Source organism: Sinohyriopsis cumingii, chromosome 16, assembly GCF_028554795.1.
Source record: "Sinohyriopsis cumingii isolate HCF-2022 chromosome 16, ASM2855479v2, whole genome shotgun sequence".
Lineage (NCBI taxonomy): Eukaryota > Metazoa > Mollusca > Bivalvia > Unionida > Unionidae > Sinohyriopsis > Sinohyriopsis cumingii.
Window position 1 is genome coordinate 37,486,970 of NC_142976.1, and position 16,605 is coordinate 37,503,574.

At 33.9% G+C, this 16,605-nt stretch overlaps 1 protein-coding gene across 9 annotated transcripts in view; it reads left to right on the plus strand.

Annotated features, from left to right (window-relative positions):
• LOC149780225 (uncharacterized) overlaps positions 1-16,605 on the plus strand; it is a 120,665-nt gene that overhangs the window by 11,290 nt on the left and 92,770 nt on the right. For all 9 annotated transcript variants that reach the window (XM_089936987.1, XM_089936988.1, XM_089936986.1 and 6 more), the window contains 5 exons: positions 1,603-1,695; positions 2,567-2,742; positions 6,565-6,678; positions 9,450-9,641; positions 10,421-10,511. In XM_089936987.1, the coding sequence (XP_089793113.1) occupies positions 1,603-1,695; positions 2,567-2,742; positions 6,565-6,678; positions 9,450-9,641; positions 10,421-10,511 (666 nt within the window). The remainder of the gene's footprint in view (positions 1-1,602; positions 1,696-2,566; positions 2,743-6,564; positions 6,679-9,449; positions 9,642-10,420; positions 10,512-16,605) is intronic.

The window sequence follows — 16,605 nt, forward strand, 5'->3', positions numbered from 1 at the left end:
CCCAAGTAGAACAAACACATGTTGGTGAGCAGCTTAGACCCAGATCTACCATCCCATAATGCACCAGCAGATCAGGGTCTATACTCTTCACTTTAAATCATAAATAAAACAAATATCACAGATAGTGATCTGACCAGAAGAGATACAGATCAGAGATTAAGTTTATGTTATCATCCAATCAGAAACAAGCAGTCAAAAGTAATGTCATTTGTGATTGGTCAAAACAGTGTCAGAAACTCAAGTGTTTCATAATTTCAAGACCAGGTGGCGCATTAAGCAGCTACTGATCTGTGTCAATGCTGTTTGCAGTCATTGTGTTTTATACATGAATATATACCAAATTTTAGAGCTAAAGTCAAAATGGTATGAACAATCAATGGGTAATGTAATTATAATATAAAAAAGATAGGTAGGCAGTTGATATCCACTTGCTGTGTTTTCAAATACTTCAGTTCCAGTGTCATTCCGGCTCACTACTTTGTGAACACATTGTCACACCTTGTCACATATTGTCAAAACTTTCTGAACAGGTAGCTCAAGCTGAAAGTCATCAAACTTTGAGAGTCTATTGTTTGAATTAGATCCTTTCATCCGACTGTTATAGTTCAATGATACACCCATGTATCATAATATGTGGGCCAGATAAATGGATGTCAGCTGCCTGTCATAGCATTGAGTGTTTACATAATCTTTTTAATTTGGTTTTAATCAATGGTAAAATATATGTATGTTTGGATAAGTGTAGATATCTCTCTGATATACTGATTGTTACAACTATTGTTAAGGTTTTCTTTAGCTTTCAAATGGATTGCTATAAATAAGGACCATTTGTCTCAAGAGAAAAAGATATCCATTTATTTAATTGTAAATTGCTGGATTAGAGATTAATAGTACTATACATGTATTTGTATCAGAAATTAGTATCCTTATTGCATGTCATTATAACCTATTATTACAAGTGTTAATTATTAATATATACTATTAATACATATCATTACAGCATATTATTACATATATTATTCATAAATATGTATTACAACATACCATGATATGCATTAATCACTGATACATAACATTACATCCTACTATTACATGTATTACTTATTATTATGGTACATTACTATCACATCTGTTAATCAGTATTACACATTACAACATGCTATGACATGCATTGATCACTAATAAATTCCAAGATCTTATTGCATGTATTAATCATTAATTATTAAACAGTACAATTTATTTAATTCCAGTTTTGCTGGTCAATGCTTATCATAATCATGTTGTAATGTGGAATAAAAGCTTAAAATAGAATAAATATGTAAAAATTACATCAGCAACAATAGGTTTGTTTACATTAGTGTAAAAACATTTTAGTTTCCAGTATTTTGTTTATTTATTAGCATGTAAAAGACATTTTAAAAATTAATGAATGTAATAATTGTTTTTCTATTACTTATATATATATATACATGTGTGTGTGTGTGTGAGTAATATGGTATTAGTACTAAAAGGAGAGAAAACTGGTCATTACATGTTATGTATTACAGTATATTTACTTATAACAAATTTCTTGTCTCCTAAAGTATAAATTTTATTTTTCAGATGAATTTAAGAGGGAAAAAACAACATCACCACTTCCACCTATCCCAAGTGCCCGTAAAGATATCCCAGAATGTCCAATCGTCTTTATCATGGGTATGTAGATTCTAGCATTGCCATGAACAATTACTTTACTCTTATTTTTGCAGGACAGGCTTTCATCAATCAACATGTTAATTCTTTTTGGTTTAAATTGTGGCTTGAATAATGCAGAGTGCTGGAAATAGATTTGGTATATAGGTAGCTGCTTCTTTCATTGATGTGGTTAGAAATGAATGGAATTCAGCATCTTTTGCATTTCTCTTTCCACCAAGCTATTATTACATAAATGTTTTGTTCTCAGTTGTTAACAATGCAATTTTTATTTAATTTCAGTGTAATTCAAATATAGGAATAGATATGATACTGGATAGCAGAGTTTATTTAATCTGTCATGACTGGTCTGGTGGATTGTTTGTTTGTGGGTTTACTGACATTTTTTAGCACATGATAGCTATTCATGGTGGCAAGTATGTTTCAAGGAGGAATAACCGAGGAAAACCCAGGCAAGAACATCCAACCCACATTAAACTACTGGCAAGTTTTCTCACATACCCACACTGGCTAAGCCAAGATCAAACCCATGCAGACAGAGGTGACACTTGAGTGAGCTGTAAAGTCAGGTACATGAGACAACTCATTCACCTGTGGTACTGGTCTGGTGACATATGAGGAAAAAAGAGGGGTTCATTCAACCTAATACTTACATGTGGTTTTAACAGAGATGCTATAGTATGAACATATTGGAGGTTTTTTGGAACTAGAAAGAAGACACAACAGTATATATGCTTGTATTTTGTTATGATTTTTGATGATGAAAATAATAATAATAATCATAATAATAATAGTCATAATAATGATAATAATAATCATAATAATATTTTTTTGTAGCAGCACTGTAAATGTTCTTATTGAATTATCATGACAGGTGGTCCAGGCAGTGGCAAGTTGACCCAGGTACAGAGGTTGATCAGCATATATGAGGGCTGGGTTCACCTGTCCATGGGAGACATCCTGCGAGCTGAAATTGCCAAACATGGTACAGCAGATGAGAAGTGGGAAATGCTGACAGATCTCATGAGCAAAGGAGAGATGGCACCTGAGGTAATGTGTAAAGTTATTATGATTCAGACATACTTTGGGAAAAACAATATTTTTATGTAAATAATGTTCTAATATTGGTCGGCAGGAAAACCAAGAACTAGTTGTTGACAAAAGTTGAATAATGGTAAAGATGTTGGATTATACTAACACAATGCAGCTCAGAATGTTTGCTATGAACACACACACACACACACACACACATAAAAGGCAAGATTGTTTATTGAGAAACTGTATATCTAAATTCATCAGTTAATCTTCAAAACTGTTCATGTACATGTCCATGTTGAAGATGCTGGACATACATGTAGTAAACAATTTATACAGTGTGACCCTGCTATAACACGCTCACTTTGAACAACAATTCGGATAAAACAGTAGCGGTGTGTCTCCCAAAATTTTATATGCATGTATCTTTCTTGTACATGAAAAAATTCTTTCTTAAAATTACGAACAAAAACATAAAATGTTTATTATCATTTTGAGGATGCATTTATGCATGAATATTACAAGACGATTGTGGCAGGGCTCCTGAAGTTTTATATGTATTTTTCTCATACAAAAAAAATAGTTTTTTCTTCTTAAAAGTACAAAAAATAACGTGTAACAAGTTTATTCTGGGATCGCGTAGGGCTTTGCCATTATTTTTTTAATTGACAACATTTTTGGCTGTTTAAACTTTTATATACAACCATTGGTTTGGAGTGGAGAAATTCAGAGGCCCTATGAAAGGAAGCCGCAAACTTGATATAATGCACTGAAATTTATCTATTGGTACATAAACAATTTCTTTTTCCATATTGACAAACTGTCTTAGCAGTGTATTGTTATATCATAATCCACTTACATTGACACTGAACATGAGTACTGTATGTTGTGAGATATCAGCTTTTTTGTTGTTGACGTTTCTGGTAACGGAGATCAACCAGACAAGGCATTATCTCATCTTTCATCAGATTTTCAACTGCTCACTAGTAATTAATATATTTACAAAGACTGACATTTGTATGTGGATGGTAAGTAAAATTCCTCTTTTTTTCACTCAGAATTAAATCATTCAGAGCACTCACATTTTCTGTACAGATCCTTGTCATCAGACCAGAACACCTGCGTCTATATTGTCCTTTAACCCTTTGTTAAATTTCTGATGCATGCATGGAAGGCAGCATCACTCTGCTACCACAAATGTAAAAAAAAACCCATCTTACTTGTTGGTCTATTCAGTAGGCAGGGAGAAACAGTAACAACAAATGACCAAATGATGGCCAATTCCTTTTTTAAAAATGTACCCTGATAAAATAGTTTGCTGAAATTTCAAAGAAAATAGATTACCTTTGAAGCACCGATTGTTATGAAAATGTACTAAGCAAATGGAAAAAAATCAGTCTCAATCATGCAATACAGATATTTGATGTTGCTTCCACAATAAGAAAAGGCATTTGTTTGGTTCTCCAAAGCTGTCCTTTAGTGGTGACTTGAATAATGCACACACCTTCATCAAAGAAAGCTGACTACAATGTTCAGTAAAAACAAAGAACTTCTTGAAAGGAAGTCAGTACCAAACTTAAATAAAAGCAATGGAATCTGATGGATTTTTTAATTTTCCAATGTGACTGGAACACGTTTACTGTAGTGAAAGTTTCCTTTTTGCAGGGAAAAAGTTTATGCCTACGAATGCTACCAATGGCAGCTTAAAACACAAACTAACTTTTACCGACTTGGGACTTACTGAAAAGTAAATGTGTTTCATCATTCATTATGTGATCATGCTATGTTTATCCACTAAATTCAGATCTATATGACCTGTGACAAAATTATTGAATATTTTAAATCGGTGTGTGTGTATATTTTCGATGGAATTTTGTGGATTCAATGTATGCAATGAGATTCATGGGTGAGTATACGGTTTTGATATTCTATTCATGCTATACATTAGACATGTATACATAAACAGTATACACATATATGTATCAATTGATGGTTCTCTAAATAAAGTAAAATATTATATATGCCTTCTCTGTTTTCACTACAGGTGTATTTCCCATTTAATATGCATCAATTTAAGATAGTAACTGTGCCAATGAAGCCTTATTTTACCGCCAGCATTTATTACCAACCACCCCCCACTCCCGCATTTATTTTTGGGTACATGCATCATTTTCTTCAGCTAACTGACCTGGTTGCCTATAACATGGTTCATTCTATAACACGGTCAGGTTCTATGGCGCACAACTGCCATATTATAGCAGGGTCACACAGTACTAGTATAATTACTGTCACACAAATTTTATTTGAACTCATATGTAATGGTAATTAAATTATTTAACAATATACATAAATACATGTTTTCATCAACAAAATGACAAAGAAGTAAGTTTTATTATATGCTGAAAGTGTCAGCATACATGTACATATACCAGTATGTAAATTAAAATCACTTTTATGCAGAAATGTTTCTGTTATTAGTCCTCTGTTTATTTGTTAAGAAATTATTAGTAGTCCCTTTTTAAAAATCTGAGACTTTTTGTTTATTTACTTTTTCATTGACTTGCAAATGCTTATTTGCAATATCAGGTGTGTCACAGTGAGGTTGTAGATACAGTCCTATGTCCACTATGCTATCTAGAACCTCAAAGAGTCTGTCTACAACAGCTGGTACTGAGTCCTCATAACTTACATTAGCAGAAACATTGATTTCTTTCTGGCAATAATGAATTTAACAAACAGTATCTTCACTTGTTGGTGCTGCAGATGTGACAATGTTGCAATAAACATAATTTCATTTGTATAGCATCCTCATTATCATTCCCAAGTAAATATAACCTGTCATACTGTCCGTCATACACTGTAGCAATGGAAACATAATCATCATTATCTCTATTACTGGTAATGACAGGTATAGAATGGCAGCTAAAAGGATATTTTTTAAATCATTTGGTCAGAAAGGTTAAAAACAAAAATATTTATTTTCATACTTTATTGCCATTGAACCAGCAATGCATGATTTTAAATTAGATTATGAATGATGTGTGATTATCACACCTTTGTTATTCCAGTGACTGCCATTGCTAACCTGACTTTAGCACTTCAGGTGATGAAAACATTATGACTGACATAATTTTCTCTGTCAGCCCACATAAATTAAATGCTATAAGCAATTAAATTTTGTAACAAAGAGCATTAGAATATAGCCTTTGGAATATATAGTAATTTGATATTTGAGTGAAGAAATTAAACTCCAACATTCTAGTATAAAAAAAGAACAGTTATAAGGGAGGAGCTTATTTATTTTGGCATCAAAAAAGGTTCAGGTCACTGCCTTAAGGAAGAAAATGATTTCTAAACAAAAGTTTCAGTTTTTGACCATGTATCTTCCCCAAAAGTCTGTGAATGACCTGCATGAAGGGTAATTATGAAGCCTAGGGACTTGGGGTTCAGAACATCAAAGTCAATGTCATTCAAAACAAAAAGAAAACTGGTTTTTGCATAATAACTTTAGTTCTAGAGCGCATACTTTGTCCACACTTTGTGTGGAGGTTTTGCACTTAAGGTATGGAAGAGGTCTGCTGATTTTGGTGTCAAAAGATCAAAGGTCAAGGTCATTGTGGCTTAAAGAAAAACTGAATTTTGTAGAATAACTTTTGTTATAAAGTAAGTTTCTTGATCAAACTTTGTAGGAGGAGTGCAAGTAGGTCTGGTTTCACACATTTATTTTCTTATTAGTATTATCATTTTTATAATTATTACTGAAGCTACAAGAAAAAAGTGCAAGCAATATTTTTTGTGTTTGTTTACTCATCACAATTTATTTTAATTTAATATTAGGATATGCTGGCAGATGTTTTCATAGAGCATCTGAAGAAACACAAAAATGCCAAGGGCATCATCATTGAAGGTTACCCACGTGACTTGAGACAAGTGGAGGAATATGACAGAATTGTAAGTGTTACACATAGGTAAAACTGTTGTTGTAGTAGTAAATTTGCTTCCTGGTTCATGATTTTGCTTCCTGATTTAAAATGTCTACCAAGAATTTAGAAGAAAGAGGAAACACCCAGTGACACAAGGTCTGAATTTAGCATTAAAAACACCTTTCTTCCTACAAGGATTAAGGATGAAATTCCCATAGTTTACATCATTAGGACAATGTCAGTGTTTCTCCTGCAATTTAATAGCAACTTCCTTCACAAGGATGGGGAAGATGAGCATGTGTATGTGAAAATATTATTGTTTTAAAAGCGCCAGTAAGACACAGATCAGTTGGATGCATATCATAAAGCTTTTAAAGGACCTGAGTCTGAATATGTGTTAGGTATATGTATTGGGCAAGACCTTTTGTTTCTTGGTAAGCCATTTTTTCTCCAGATTAATGATTAATTCTTACCCTGTCTTACACAGTTCTTAGCAACTAAACTATAACCAATTGTGTTGAATAAGTAATAAAAATGTTCTCAATATCTTGCACAAATCCAGTTGAATGCATCTTATATCATCAGTGGGTATAATTCCATGCTGGGTTGCCATAATATGTCACATCTTTATAATTGATATGAAATATTAATTTCTTTCTGATACTGATATGAATTAGTATTGCTCAACAGACTGGTCCTTGCCCCTTTTTTCATTGCATGAAGTGAATGTAAGTACATGATTGTACCTAGATTGAAGATCAGTCTGTTGCAGGTTAACTTCCCAACATACTCGTCACATTGTGTTACCTCTCCTTACAGCTAGGATAACACCACTAGTACCAGAAATTTGAATCTGCTACAAGCTTACGGAAAGGCCCGTTTTAATTAAATCTTACTTTTGAAAATATATTGCCAGTGGTAAAAAGGAACATTGAAAGTATACTGCTCAAGCTAGTGGATCTAGTGATGCTAAAATAGCAAAAATGGTGGTTCAAGACAATCAAGACCCTGGAGTCAATGGTTTGTGAGGGTGGTTCAGTATTTAGACATCATGTGGGGAGCAGATTGACATTACAAGAAATGCTGGTACCCATATACAAATGGGTCGACAGAATCAGTTGAGTTTAAGGCATCAATCATTTTTATTGTGGGACAGGTGGGAATCTTATCTGGTTAGCTCATGTACTCATGAACAATATAATATAATATTTTTATATCTTCTCCAGATTTGTAGCTTTTTAATGCTCCCCTGGCAACAAATGCTTTCCCAAGCAACACAAATTTAAACTTGTTTTTTACATCTCCAAAATCATTAAACCAGTTTTAATCAAACCTAGTTGAATTGTCATATCTCCCCCTCTAAATGTTGACTTGTATAATAATATTTGTGTCTCTCGATCTTTCCAATCATGCAGCCCTTGTTGATACAACTAGTCCTGCAGTTTTTGATGGATTGCCATGAACCTGGTAAGTATAATGGACCTGAAGATGTGCATATCAATGAAATCATTTTGCTCCTGCACACTTGTTGTTAGAGTTATTTTCCCTTTTGTCTTCTGGCTTAATGCAATGTATGACACAGTCATATAACTAGTCCCACAGACTTTTATGGATTGCCATAAACTTGGTAAATATAATGGCCATCATCTAAAGATGCACATATCAATAAATCACTTTGTTTCCAGAATAATTGCTGGAGTTATTGCCCTTGTTGTATTATATATTTATGCAGTGGATGACACAATCTTGTTAGTACAACTAGTCAAACAGTTTTTGATGGATTGCCATGAAACTTCTTGGTTACTATGGTCATCATCTGAAGATGTGTGTTTCATCAAATCATTTTGCTTCCACAAGTTGTGTTGGAGTTATTGCCCTTTTTGTCTTTTAACTTAATGCAGCATATGACACAATCTCATTAATGCAGATAGTTCATCATTTTTTATTTGCAGTTTTATTATTGATTGCTGTGAATATGAATGTTATTTAAAGATGTATCTAGTGACAAGTTTTGGTGCTCACACAATTTTTGTCAGATCTGTTGCCCTGTTTAACTTACAGCCATGAAACTTAGTACAGATTATGGTCATCAGCAGAAGATATGCATGTTGACAAATCACTTGCAAAATTTTCAGAAGAGTTATGTGCTTTTCTTTATAGATTTATCTCCATCATTAGGTTGGAATGGGATGTAGAGGAGGTGGAGATATATTTAAAGGAACAAATTGATTACCATTCCTCTAGATCATTCAGCAATGGACAACAATCTTTTTAGATTAATCTGGCAGTTAAGAATAATAGTATGTAAGGTGAAATTTCATTAAATACCCCAGTTTGTACAATGAAAAAAATCTGAGTTTCAAGATGATTTCCTCCACATTATCACTGCTGGCTAGCAGGTGAAAACTGGATTTGTTGACTATGCATTTTCATTAAGGGAGGGGATAGGTGCCATAGCTAGCAAACTTAGTTTTTATACAGCTGTATAGAACATTTTTCTCTGACATGTTCTATCAGTGCTGGGGGAGGGTGCATATCCACTAACCATTTGGTTACCATACCATACAAAAGCAATTTTTTTCCTCAACAATTCCATTTTTGAATCAGTCTTGGTAGAAATGTTCTTTCAGACATGTTAAACTCTCAATGTTGGATTCCCTGGCTACCATTTGGTAGGGAGGGAGATACTATCACATGGCCATGGTGGGACTGGGAGTCCTGGTTCTGCATTGGGTGTGCCAACTATTAACCCTTAATGCTTTTCCTACCAGCATTAAGATAAATTTCCTTTTCCATTAGGTTGGACGAGTCGACATGGTATTCCTGCTTGACTGTGATGAGTATTACTGTACACAAAGGTTACTCAGCAGGGGGAACAAGAGCGGACATCTGGATGATAACTTGGCAGCTATCTCACGCCGAATCAGCTTCTTCAAGAATAACACACTCCCAGTCATCAAACACTATGATGACATGGGCAAAGTTGTTGTGGTTAGTATTCAAGAAAATCTATATGCCTCTAACTTGTTGTAAAAGCTAAAGTTACCAAATATAGAGGGGTAAACAGGGAGTCTCCACACCCTACACCACCAGCAGAGTTGTCAATTTCATTTTAATTCATCAGTGATGGCTTCCATCTTCTATACTGAGATGAACTTATGACCCCCACCCCATCATGATTCACCTGAATTAACTTGGTACAATGCATAATTGGTTTCAAAGTTTTAAGGATAGTGGAGAATTGTCAGGTAATTGACAGTATTAAATTGAATATTTTTCATTTATCTCACAACTGTTTTAAATGTGATAAAAATGTTGCTGGCAGCAGTTTTGATGACTGTTTTCAGCTTTTGAAGTTTGCTTGTTGAAGATAAGACTTATCTCAGACCATATTCTTTGAATTTTTTTTGTAACTTCAATTTTCCCTCACTATCAAAAAATGCAGTTCAAGGAACATGCAAAAGTATTCTGCATCTTAGGCAAGGTTGATTTATATTGGCTGTACATTACATCACATTATTATTCCATAATATAATGGGATCCAAGAAAGTACAAAACCTATAAAAGAGACATCTATATACTGTGACAAATTTTTATGGAACTAGTTTCTACTAAAATTATGTGAATATATTTGTAACAGATGTATAAAGTGAGGAAACTTATTGAACCTGGCCACATCAAAGATATTCCTAATGAAAACATTATGGATTTATTTGTGCCTGAGTATATAGATGATCCTTATCTCTTATGTTTTTTTCTTTTTCTTGCAGCTTGATGGAGACAGGGATGCAACAGAAATTGCTTTTGACCTGTCTCAACTCTTTGAGTCACAGTTTACCAATCATATAAAAAAAAGGAAAGGTAAGCATTTGATTGTCAAGCATTCTGGAATGATACACCAGTTACATGAAAGGTCAGTTAGTCTCAGCAGAAGAAATTGGATTTTTCTGAAAACTGAATTTAGATATGTTTAAAAAGTTCAGAATGTTTGTGCACTGCAGAGAATAGTTCTGGTTAGTGAACAGTAGTAGTACATCGGTGCATTCTCACAAGTATAACCCATGCACCTCTACACACTTTCTCAGTTTGATTATCCAATTATTAATGCCTTTTGGTATTCACTTTTTGGTATTTTCATACACTGGAAAATGGCACTTCCAACTGCATGGCAGCTTTGAATCATCTGCTCCTCAGTAAATGTTTAAAAATGGGATTCATCCAAAAATTAGTTCGATCTTAATCAAGACTGTATGGAAGATGTGGCAAAGTTTGGAGTACATTGAGTAGATGGATACCTCAAGTATCAATGTGCAGATGGATGGGTTGTTAGTGTTCCACAATTTTGACAACACTTTGGATGCAAAAACATGTCCCGTGACACTAGTACTGGCAGGCACAGGTACCTGGATGACCAGACGTTTTGATAAAAAAGATACATATAAAATTCACTTGGCAGTCTGACCACTGCTCATTTTCTCCACTCCAAACTTTATTATTTTCTCTTAAGTTTGGTTCAGGAAGACAATTCCATATTTCATCACTTTTGACAATCTCATTCAATTGTCTCTGGTCACTCTTGCTGTTTGGTGATTTCATCCTGTCTGTCTTGGCTTACTTTCCTACCAAAACCTTCAGTTGCATTTTTCCCCCCACAAAATTAGTACTTTCACATATAAAATGGTATGTCTCTGATAGATATGCAATAGCCGTTGCCCTCAGTATGCTTTTCTATGCTATTTTTATAGACACAAGAGAGCATTGGTCATAATCTAAACCATTCCATTTACAAAAAGTTATGAACGTTTTTCCTAAATAACTGTTTTAATGATCAGAATGGTATTTCAATACTGCATCCCTCATGTTTGTTTTGGACATAGCTAATATCACATTCATTCATTTCTTGTTTGAAAGTTTTATTTGTGACTCAGTAAACTCATCCACATTGTTCCTTTTATCATCTCTACTTTCAAATAGACAAAACATCTGCTTTAGTTCATCCACAAACAAATCTAATAAATTAAAACTTAAAGTCTACTACATGAGCATACATGGTTTGTTTGCAGAGTATTTCCTAATAAACCATACTATTTTTAGGCACATATTCTGCACATGCATTCAATGTCAGGGTGTTTAGTGTCACAGAATACTGCATGATTCTGACAATGTAAAGTTAACAGATAAAATAGGAGTAATAATTGTTATAATTTTTCTTTACAGTCTTGTAGCATTTGTACATTACAAACCTTTCCCATTACATATGTTAGATTAATCCAATGTTAGTTAAGCAGCTCAGTTTTTAAATGAGTTTTGCAAAGTATTTTTTTCTTGAAATTTTAATTTCATATGGTTCATATTTTATTAACGTGTAAAATCTTTCATTATATAAAGCAGTGTCACCATGTACCCTTTGACCAAGTTCAACCATTGTACTTGAATTGGTCTGCCAAATCAGTCATAATATGGGTTGAAAGAAACCAACATAAAGCTTATTGTCTTGTTTTTAGTTCCTTTTTAAAAACATTATTTTACAAAAATGAAATGCCCAAATATGATAAAGTGAAAAACTGAAATGAAATTTGTTAAATTAAAATAATTACTCTAAATCTGATTAGCATTTGTTTATTCCACCCTCCTCCTACACACATTAAAAACAAACACATTCATCAAATTAATTATCATTTCCACTATACTTCACTTTGGTGCATGGCATGGTTAACAGTTATGAAACTCAACCACTGGGTTATAATAATAGACAGCTGTATGTATTGTACATGTTTAACTTTTGCATAGCCTAAGTTTTACATCTCTCATTGGGATCAAAATGTCAAAAGGTGAAGGTCACTTTCACCTAACAAAGCATGCTTTTCACATTATATTATCGTTCAGTATGTATAGTAGCTATAAGGTTATATTAACCCATAGGTCATCTATAAAAAAAAAATAGATAAAAAGAATCATACCACTCCAGGTGGCATTTTTACCACCAAATTTAAAGTGCTGTGGCAGTGGGTTTTTAAAAATCCTGCTCAAGGGAGGTAACCCACTGTTAAAGATAAGCAAAAGAAGACTGTTGGTTTCTGCACAATAACATGATTTCTACATCACATACCTGGACCAAACTCTGCAAATAGCTTGCATCTGTGGCAAAGACACAGTCTATAAATTTGGTGGTCAAAGGTGCAGGTCACTAACTGAAGAAAAAAAAATGGTTTGTGCAAAAAAGATCCATTTTTCGACCACGTACCTGAACTAAAATTTGTCACTGATTTATACATTGTAAGATAAAAGCCTATTTAATTTGGGGTCTAAGGGTCAAAGGTTAAGATCATTATGAAACAAGAAGATATTTTTTGCACAATTTATAGAGTTCTGCATCACAGACATGGATCATACTCTTTGGATGGCTTGCACATGGAGTGAGAAAGAAGTCTATAAATTTTGGGGTCCAAAAGGTCAAAGATCAAGGTTACTGTGACTGAAAAGAAGAAATAAATTTTGCATCATAACTTTAGTTTAGACTATGTACTTTAACCATAGTTTGAGGAGGGCTTTCACTTTAGGTATGGAAGAGGGTTATGGATTTGGAGGTCCAAAGGTCAATGTCATTGTGACTCAGAGAAAAATAGGTTTGGCAAAATAACTTTCATTCAGGAGTAAGTTTCTTGACCCAACTTTCTGGATGGATTTCTCTTAGGGTAATAAAGCATCTTACAGATTCTGGGGTCAACAAGTCAGTGGCTACACTGTACGCTTAAATAGAAAGTAAGTGTTTCTGCAGAGTATCTTTAGTTCAAGACTTCATACCTTGATGAAAGGTCCAGGTCACTGAGACCCATTAGTCAATAATCTCCGGAATGAACCATGCTCTAATAGTTCCTACATGGAGAACTATTAAATGCATAGCTGGCATACAATGCACTTTGGACAGTACTCTTACTGTATTTATACATTTTACATTTTTATATTTATATTTTCATTTTGTTCAGTTTATTGCTTTTATTAGTATGAACTTTATGTCTGTCATGGTATTATATAGTCTACATTGTGCTGACTTGCTGTTAAATGACATACATTAAATCAATCAAGCAGTGCATTCATTTGTCCTTATAAGGTAACAGAGATCAATTTTCATACAGTTGCCATATTTTTTAAGTACTTTTCTTTGCGTGTCTGATCTTCAACCATATGACCTTGTGATCACTTCAAGTATATGACCTAGAGATCACTTCTAATATATGACCGTGAGATCACTTCAGATATTGACCTAGAGATCACTTCAAATATATGACCTAGAGATCACTTCTGATATATGACCTAGAGATCACTTCAAATATTGACCTTGAGATCACTTCATTGCTGGCTGCAATGAATGCAGCATCACATCCGGTTAAGTTCTCTATCAATCTGAAGTTAAGATATCTGCATTAATTACCTGTGTATGTGCACATTGATGTGAAATCCTAATTCTAACATAAATCTAGTGGCAGATTTACCACCTGGCCCGACAGAAAAATTGTAATCTGTATGAAAATCTACCGGATGCAAACTACCAATCATTCTAATGCACTAGACTGACTGGTACATGTTGAAGTGACACATTCCAGCCCCTTAGATATCTGCCATTTTTCTCTGCTTTCTGGCACTGGCATAGGGATAGAAAATTCTTAGATAAATCTACATGGAGAGTCTTGGGTCCACATTGTGTGCTATGTTTGTCAAGTAGTGTATTATAGCTTTCCGTCGAAGAGACCATTGATGGGTAGAATTATCTTTCTGTTAGTGTCTGTTGTTCTGTGTTCCCATCTCTAATTAAGCTTTTAACTCTGATACATTGCCAAGTAGCTCTTTATAACCCTAATGGAATTGTGAAAGGTAATGTTATCTTTGATAATCACTTCTGTTGAATCATTCCCTTCCTTAATATGTAACAGATGGCCTATACATAATCACTTAAATGGTCTTTAGTCAATATTAATCACTGTAGCCAAGGAAAGACCAGTTACTTAAGTTATGCACTTTGTGCAATGGCTGTGCAAATCATGTTTTCAAAATGGACCAGTTGAAGATTTGCATGCACACTGAGGAAAATATCTAAATTTTAATTGTAAAATCCCCCAATCTAACACTAGAGTAATAAGTCTCTCATTATAATTAGGCAGTTTTAAAAAAAATAGATACCAAGGTACTCTGATTACTCAATGAATTCCTGTGAAAATAATACAAGATTAAAAATAGTAAATGACACCAATGGGTGACTACTCCACATTGAAAGTGCCTTCCCTTGGTCCCAAGTATATTTTATTGGAACAACCCTCACTTCTAATTCTGATAATGCACTGAAATGTGGATAGGACAATATCAGTAGATATAATCTTCATTGTACTTATTTATATTCCGATGTATTATGTTATGATGTTGTCCCATCTGTCTGCCAATTTAGTCTGCAAGCAATAACTCATAGTCTCCATCATCGTTAGTTACCAAACATTGTGAATGGCTTGCACTTAGGGTAAAGATTGGAACCCTGTTCATTTCAGGGTGAAAGGTCATAGTCACTGCAAATGAACAATTAAAAATTCTTTCTGCACAATTACATTAGTTCCACATCACATGCATGGACTAGTTGGCATGCACTTGTGGTAAGGAAGAAACCTATTGATTTCAGGGTCAAAAAGTAAACAGCCAAAGTCACTGAATTCAAAAAGAAAAATTGTTCCTGCACAATAACATTAGTTCTACATCACATGACTTAACCAAACTTTGTGGATGGCTTGCACATGAGGTAAGGAAAAGGTCTATTGATTTGGGGGTCAAAATGAGAAAGATCAGTATGTCACTGTGACTGAAAGAAGAAAGTAGTTTCCACATAATAACATTATTTGTACACAACAGACCTGGGCAAAACTTTGTGGATGGTTTGTGCTTGGGGTATGCAAAAAGGATGTAGATGTTGGGGTGAAAAGATCAAAGGTCTCAGTGACTTAAAGAAGAAACAATACATGAACATTAGTTCATGATCATGGACCTGGACAAAATTCACGGATGACTTGCAGTTGGGGTAATTAAATGTCTATTGATTCTGAGTTTAAAGGTCAAGAACTGAAAGTAGAAAAGTTGTTTCTGCATGCAAATTTCAGATCTTAACCAGGTAGCTTCAAAGTATGTGTGTGACTTGTGAGTAAGGAAGAAGCCTGTTGATTTGTACAGTCTTGAGGTCAGTGGTCAAGGTCACTGACTTAAGGATGAAATCTATAACATAACCTTAGTTCTTGACACATGCCTTTACAAAGGTGGCTTATGGGCGGCTTACACTTAAGGTATGGAAGAGGCTTATTGATTTACTGTTCAAAAGTCAAGGGTCATTGTCATTGCATCTCAAAGAAAAATGGGTTTTGCAGAATAACTTTTACACCTGAGTTAATAAAACAGCATATAGATTTGTGGGTCAAGTTTTCAAAGGTTATGGTCATGATAAGTCTAATAAAAAAAGGTTTCTGTACAACAAAATTTAATTCAGTACCTCATACCTTGACCAAACTTCACGCCATTGAGACACATTGGTCATTAATTAACCTCCAAAATGTTCTAACTAGTGTCTGCATAGTCCCTAGTAAACTGGGACAGGTGTGTTATGCACAGTTCATGTTACTTTTGTCCATCATATGACATAAGTTAATTTACATTTGGTAAACCCATTACATATTTATTTTACAGTTGTAATATCCCATCATTGTGAAATATAAGTTAAGTGGCAACCAAATGTAGTTTGAATTATTTCAAATCTTTTTTTAATTCTTTGTTAAATAGAAATGAAATATTTTTGTCTTGTGATAAATATAGATGTAATATTTTTGCTGCTTTGTCTGAAATATTTGGAAATTTTAAAATAATTTAAATATTTGGCTTTTCCAACACTCGGAAATTATTGAGATTATTGCTCTTGTATCAACTGTTC